The 7,299-nt window shown below is 55.7% G+C and overlaps 2 protein-coding genes across 3 annotated transcripts in view; one reads left to right on the top strand and one right to left on the bottom strand.

Moving 5' to 3' along the window:
• The window catches only part of CPNE5 (copine 5), an 88,780-nt gene extending 86,029 nt beyond the window's left edge, over positions 1–2,751 (top strand). For both annotated transcript variants that reach the window (XM_059399110.1, XM_059399112.1), the window contains one exon: positions 1,070–2,751. In XM_059399110.1, coding sequence (XP_059255093.1) covers positions 1,070–1,288 — 219 coding nt within the window. In that variant the 3' untranslated portion in view covers positions 1,289–2,751. The remainder of the gene's footprint in view (positions 1–1,069) is intronic.
• A 2,749-nt stretch (positions 2,752–5,500) lies between these two features.
• On the bottom strand, positions 5,501–6,511 carry LOC132018645 (galanin receptor type 1-like). The gene has a single exon (XM_059401563.1). It carries the CDS (start codon positions 6,509–6,511, stop codon positions 5,501–5,503), a length of 1,011 nt encoding a protein of 336 aa, XP_059257546.1.
• Positions 6,512–7,299: the final 788 nt, after the last annotated feature.

A 7,299-nucleotide genomic window follows, 5' to 3' on the forward strand; every position in this document is an offset into this window, starting at 1 on the left:
TTAGAAAATTCTCTGGAAAGGGGCCTTGGAGGGAGCTCCAGGGTGGTCTGGTCACCAAAGAAGGGAACAGGAATCAGTCCTTGGGTGACACTTGTCCCCTGGCGGGACCCTTCCCTACCATGTCTGAGACTTGCCCCCAGTGTTTTTGCCCTGACCGGAATGGTCTGCCAAGGCCTCCCGGAGCCGCCAGGCCTCTGTGGTTTCCTGCAGATCACTTAGGCCCAGTGCTTGCGTTTTCCAATGTCTTCTGTGGAGCTGCCTTCCCAGTGAGATGGCAAACCCCTTGGAGGCAGAGGAGGCGTCTTTAGTGTTGCCAAAGCCTTCTCTGGGAACGGGCATTGCCTGGTTCTTTGTATCCATGTCTTACCCTCTCATGTAGGATGGCACACGTAGTGAGCAGACAGGTCTTCGTCCTTCAGGCGCCCCTGCCCAGTCAAGCCTCAGAACGCACCTTAGTAAGCACTCTTGTCTGTGAAGCTCCTAGGAGATTGGAAGTAAAGACTGACGTTCCCCAGACCCCCTGGGGTCCTTCCAAGGTTGAAGACCAGTCAGGAGGCTAGACCCCAGAGCAGGGGCAGTTCTGGGAGTAAGGCCGGGGTGGGGGACCCATGGAAGGAAAGGCCTGGAGGCAGACATGAGCTGAGGCACTCAAGGTTGGGTCACCCTCTGGGAGAAAGCCAGAGGAGTGTGACTGTAGGTGTCCGCCCAGAGACAGAGGAGAAGTAGAGCAAAGGAGACAGAGAGGTTGGGGTAGATGGGAAGGCCCATTTCCCAGAAGCCAGGGTCTTCATCCAGCATTTTCTGATCACTGGCTGAGTCCCTGTGCTTGGTGCCAAGACTTCGGAGCTAAAGGACTCCTGTTTAGGGGTACATCTTGGCATGGAATACGTGCCCCGTGATACCTCATTGAGCCAATGAGAGAAGGGCCCCTCAGTGTTCACCAGCAGAGGGCTGGCTGATGGAGAGGGCAGAGGCAGGGGAGGCATGGTCCTGGGCTAGGAGACTGGGGATGGGGAGGGGCTGGGGTCCAGCCAAAGACCTGGCCTGACTGTACCTTTCCTCCGGCCAGTTTGTGCCCTTTAGGGACTATGTGGACCGCACCGGCAACCACGTGCTAAGCATGGCGCGCCTGGCCCGCGATGTGCTGGCCGAGATCCCTGACCAGCTGGTGTCCTACATGAAGGCCCAAGGCATCCGCCCGCGCCCCCCACCCGCGGCCCCGGAGTCCTCGCCTCCACGGTCCCCAGCCCACACTCCCCCTGCCTCCCCCCTGCACACACACATCTGAGCGCTCTTCCCAAAGGTCCCTGGCCTGTGGTGGGTGGCTCCCTGGGGGGAGGGGGGACAGTAGAAGCACAGCTGGGGTCCCCAGACCCCCTTGCAATATGCCATGCCTAGCCTTTGTAACTGTGTGTGCCTGGGAGGCCAGCGGGGGACAGGGCCCTGAAGACTCTGCTCTCATTTCCCAGCCTCGTGGCCCAAACCCGGGGAGTTGGAGGGTACATGTGGTGGGGGTGAGTTTTTGGGCCTCTGCCCTTCTCTGTCCCCCCAATACCTGGTTCTAGACCAGACAGGAAGGGGTTAACGATCAGGAGGATTGGGGTCCCCCTCAGTCCACCTGGGCAAGCCCATCTGTTCCTCCGTGGCCCTGAAGCCCCTCTGGGGCCCTAGGATATCCCACCCTCCTGTGCCGTATACTCCTACACTTGGCCCCCGATCTCTCACTCCTCAGTATCTACCCCATCCCTATTTCCAGTGAAGCCTGTGAGGCTGATGGGTCTGCAGGGATGCCTGAACATGTGACCCCCTCCCAGGGACACTTGCATGCCATGGGAGCACAGCAGACCCATGAAGGGGAGACTGTGATGGGAGGGCCATAGGCCACATGATGGGCTAGGAATGGAGGCTTTTTAGATACAGAGTCCTTTCCGGTGCCTCTCGGGCCCAGAAGGATGCTGGCTTTAGATCCATAGGCCTGTCCCTGGTGTGGGCCCACAAGCACCTCTACAGTTGACTCCTGGTTCTAGGCATCCTCTCCTCCCGCCAAGGCTGCCCAGTGCCCTTGGAGCCCAGTCCTCTGCTGCTCCCCTGGAGGCCTTGGAAGGAGCCATCCAGCTCCAGCACTCCCATATTGCCACTTTCCCACAGGGATAGGAGACAGGAGTCCTGGGTTTGAGCCTGTGGGAACCCAAGCAAGGCCCTTCCGTCTTCTGGGACTCAGAAGTAGGGCAAGAGGGTTGACCAGATGGTTCCAGGTTTATCTTCAGCTTTGGTGTCCTGAGAGTTCATTCATGCCATGCCCAGCTTCCCCATCCCACGCCTCAGCAATGTGACCCCTTACTCCAGGCCGTCTTGGCCTTTAGGGTCACTCTCTTCCCTCCTGTCACCTCAAATCCACTCTAGTCCTTCAGCCTTGGGCTGTGAGGTCTGAGCCTAAGCCTCTGCCTCTGCTGTGGGGAAGGCTGGAAGGGTAGATCTCACCCCTGGGCCCCCCAAGCTGCCCAGCCTTTACCCACACAGGGAGCAAGTCATGCATGCCAGCCCCTCCCACAGCATGGGGCCCCTCAGCCCACGACATGTCCCATGCCTGGGTGGAGACCAGGCCCCCAACCTGTCCACTGCCCAATACCGCTTCCCTTCCCGTCATGCATGATGGTGGTGTTTCTATGCTGTCTGGTCCTGTGCCCGTCTCTGAGACAGTCTCTGTGTGGAATTTGCCTTAAACTGAAGTAAATTGGGTTCTTTTAGTAACGTTCCTTGCTTTCCTTTCTCCTGTGAAGAACAAGTGTGTTGCTGTTTGACAGAATCCAAGCTCTCCTCTGTCTCTCTTCTCTACCTCTATCTAGCTCTCTTCTATTCTTTTGTTCGATTAAGGATTTCCTGAGCAACTACAATGTGCCAGGGCCTGGGCAGGGTGCTCAGGGTATAGCAATGAACAAAACACTTGCCCTGTCTCCGCACAGAGCTCACAACAGACACACAAATAAGATGGGAAACCCCAGGAAGCACATAAACAAATAGGTACATAACCTAATTTCAGGTGGTGGTAAGAGTTACAAAGACAAAGAATGGAGAAGAAGGGAGAGTGGTGTTTTAGGTGTGGTGGTCAGGGCGGGCCCCTCTGAGGAGGTGAAGGTTGGAAATGGGAGAAGGAGGCATGTTGGTCTCCAAGGCAGGAGGAACAGCAAGTGCAAAGGCCCTGAGGGAAGAGGATACTTCACGTGAAGGGCAGTAGGGATGCTTATGTGGTTGGAGCTGTGTGAAGAGGGGCAGGGGCCAGGGATAGTTCAGGAGATGAGATGAGGGAGGCGAAGAATCCAGAGCTCGTAGGCCCTTGTGGGCCATGGTAAGGGCTTCAGGATTACTGTGAGTGAAACAGAGCCAACAAAGAGGTGAGAGAGGTGAGTAACACGATCAGATTATTCTGGAAAACAAGTGGGTCACTTTACTACATTAGATCACTGACTCATCCCTCAACAAGCATTTACTGAGCACTGGTGCCAGGCCCGGCTCAGGTTTGGAGACACTGATTCACACATGGTTGCACCCTCCAAGGGTGACCTCTGCTTTGGAGCAGTGGACAAGGAAATCCTACCACTCTGGGCTACCCATGCTAAGCCCATGGGAGGGGCCAGCATCTTGGGCACCAAAGGGGCGCTCCTGACCCAGCCTGGACGACCCATAGGCAGGTGCCAGGAGCGCTTGTGTGTGATGGGACCACTCCTCTTTTCTGGCGGGATTAGCATGTGGACAGACTGTGGGCCTACAGATGTGCCCACATCAAGTGTGCAAGGTGCACAGCCAGATTGCACTTGAGGAGGATGGTAATCTCTCTCCTCCTGTTCCCTCTTCTTATAAATCACTGTGGCCTTCAGAGCCCAGGATTGTGGGGAAAGGGGACTTCCTCCTCTGGGCAAGCTCATGGTCAGATTAGCCCTCCAGCCAGCCATTTCCAATCTGCGCTTCACAAGAAATCTGGGACCAATTATACCAAAGTTTGGGACTTATTTGCTTCTTATGATTTTATAGTAAATTAGAGCTGATTCATGGCTGTCCCTATAATTAGCTACCCCACTGACTTGCATTCCAATATGCTTTGAGTAAGAACCGGGTGGGGTCATAGCTCCGAAGGAGGGAGTTCCCAGAACCAGTGACCCATTTTGCCTCACTTTGGGTGCCTGTGAGAAAGCGTCAAGAGGAGATGCCCACCGGGCAGGGGAATCAAGTCTCAGAGCCACCACCCCAGGGAGCTAAGGTCATCTATACTGTGCTTGACACTGTAGCTTCCCTCCTGGGTTATTTCTCAAGGTGTGTTCCACAGAACGCTGGTTCTCTCACATGGATTTTGAGGACCTGCCTACTCTGAGCCCCTCTCAGAGAATCCCAGTGACCTTTGAGGTATTCAAGGCTCTGATAAGTCCTGCAGCAAAGAGACCCGTTTAAGTTGGTTTAATCCAGTGTTTCTAAAGCCTTTTGACCATAGAGACAGATTGTGTGTGTGTGTGTGTTTAGCCGTAACACTATTACCAAGCAGAACATGTTGTCTTGGGACTTTAAGTAGAGACAATTCTCCTGGTTACCAAACTAACACAGATTCTGAGACCTGCTTCCAGGAGGGAGGTCCTGGAGTTTGGGAACTTCTCAGAGGAGATAGGGTAGGAGAGGTGGAGACCTTCAGTAGCTCTGGGAAGAAGGAAGTGTGTGCCACACTGGGAAGAGAAATCGCAGAGAAGAAAGGAGGCATTCAGAAATTCATGGCTTCAAGGTTGACCGTGTATTCGCTTGTTGGGGTGAGAGGTGTGTGTGACCCAGCTGGGGGAGGGCAGGCAAAGAGGGGAGAGGTCCCTAATGGGCTCCCCTGGCCTTGGGGCCCCTACCCCAATAGCAGCTATCTCTTCCCCTCACCCCATTTTTTCCCAGGCCTTCAGGATTAAGGACCCCAGGCTGTTGTTCTCTGGGTCATTCCTATACCCACATCTCTGCCTTTGGAATCCCTTTACCGACCTCTTGTCCCCTCACCTCAAATGCCCCTGAATTAATAAAAATAAAATGATAATGATAATAGTAATGATGAAACCCATACGCGCTTACGAAGCACCAGGCCTTCTAAGCACATTATATGTTATGTTTGTCTTTATAACAATGCTATGAAGAAGGGTATGATCACTACCCCAGATGAGAGAAAAGAGTCAGAGAGAGGTGAAGGGACTTGTTCAAGATCATACAACTAGAAAGTGGTAGAGTCTACAGGGAGCTGAGTCCCAAGGCGGGACAAGAGCATCAATCCAGTCACCATTTCGGTTGCTGTGTCTCCTTGGCTGGGCCACCTGCCCTTTCTGGATCTCAGTCTCCCCGTTGGTAAAATGGAGGGGATAGGCTCTAGTGTCCCTAAGCGTCTTCCCACCCCTCTTGACTCTCAGCCCTCTCTCCCATCAGCCTATCTTCTCAGACCAGCCCCCCTGCCCCCCCCCCCCCGCCCCCCAGAATCCATAAGGCCTCCTCAGGCCCTGTCCTGGCCCAGCTGGATGCTCTCCAGCACCATACCGGCCCCGCCCATACCCTCAGGGTGGGTGGCGGCTGTGGGCCTGCAGAAGATATCCCTGAGCCCTGCCTGGAAGGGGCGGGAGAGGTAGAAGCAAAGGATGGGGCTCACGGCACAATTGGAGTAGGCCAGGATAGTGCAGAGGCTGGATGCCACAAAAGCCGCTGGCGTGACAGGCAGGCCACCCACAGCTGCCACATAGCCCAGCACGGAGCAGGGCCCCCACATCAGCACAAAGGCCCCCAGCACCACCAGGATGAATGCTGTGTTCTCCCTGTGCTCCTGGATGCTCTCCCCACTGGGGCCACGAGGCTGTGTCCGCATGAGCCAGCCCACATGGCTGAAAGAGCAGCCCAGACCCCCCACACAAGGCAGGAAGGCCAGGGCTCCCAGCAGGGTGAAGTAACAGGAGGTCCCTGCAGGGCTCAGGAGCAGGAGGCAGGCCCGGGTCCCCGCTGCCCCCTCCTCCACCACCACTCTCTGGAACAGCCAGTTGGGCAACGAGGCGGTGACGCCCAGGACCCACATGGCCCCACAGAGAAGCAGGCGGGTGCCTCGGCCAGCGGAGAGGGCCACTTCAGGCCGGGCCACAGCCACGTGGCGCAGAAAAGCCGTGGCCACCATGCTGTAGAAGGTACAGAACATGGTAGCATTGTTGGTGGCCTGGCTGGCAGTGCAGATGACAGGGCCCAGCCACCAGTCGCGCCGCAGGAAGCTCAGCAGCAGCACGGGCACCACGCAGACCATGAAGAGCAGGTCGGACAGTGTGACGTTCACCATGAGGCTGTTGGTCAGGGCGCGGAGCGGCTGGGAGGTGCCTGAGTCCCGGCCTGCCACGAGCAGCATCAGCCCATTGGCCGGCAGCCCCACCAGCAGGATGAGGCTGCACAGCCCGGCGAAGAGGAGTCGGAGCCATCGCTCAGGTGTGGCTGTGAGTCCGGTGGCCGTGAACGTGGAGTTGGGCTCCATTCCCCTGCCCTGGACACACAAGGACAGTGTCGAAAACCAGCCTGAGGGCCACCTTCCTCTTTCCCTGTAGAGCGCCTTCCCCTTTCACAGCCCCCTACATCCAGTGGGGGCCCTTGCCCGGGATTAGTCCCCTGAGACCTCATGACAGCCCGACCCGACGGGCTCCGTCAGGGCCCCAGGTTCAAATCCTGACTCTGCTACTTTGTATCTCTGTGACTTTGGGAAAAGTTACCCAGTTTCCCTACCTCAGTTTCCTCAACCATCAAGAAGGAAGGAAATCAAGGAAAACAGATGTCAACAGTCACTGCTACAAACGCGTGAGGTTCAGGTTTTCATTTTCCTCTTTGTAATTATTTCTACAGTTTCTGCAGGGGGTACAAATTGAATTTGGGGTGTGTGAATCCATGTATGTGTGCACACACACACACATATTTTTTTAGATTTTATTTATTTATTTAGAGAGTTGGGGGAGGGGCAGAGGCAGAGAAGCTGACTCCCTGCTGAGCGCAGAGCCCCACACGGGCTCAGTCTCAATGTGGAGATCATGACCTGAGCCGAAATCCAGAGTCAGACGCTCAACTGACTGAGCTGCCCACGTGCCGCTATGTGTGTGTGTGTGTGTGTGTGTGTGTGTGTGTGTGTATTTTTTTTTAACAAAACCTTGCCTGCCAATGAAATAGGCAGATATTAGAGGTTCAAGCAAGAAGTAGATATGCAGGGGCTTTGAGATGGCATGCAGCCCCTCCCAGGGGTTCCCAAGCTTGTCTGCACAGTGGGATTACCTGGGG

The sequence above is a fragment of the Mustela nigripes genome, chromosome 5 (genome assembly GCF_022355385.1).
Source record: "Mustela nigripes isolate SB6536 chromosome 5, MUSNIG.SB6536, whole genome shotgun sequence".
NCBI lineage: Eukaryota > Metazoa > Chordata > Mammalia > Carnivora > Mustelidae > Mustela > Mustela nigripes.

Coding starts and splice junctions, on each gene's coding strand:
- LOC132018645 (XM_059401563.1), bottom strand. CDS start 6,511: ATGGAGCCCAACTCCACGTTCACGGCCACCGGACTCACAGCCACACCT.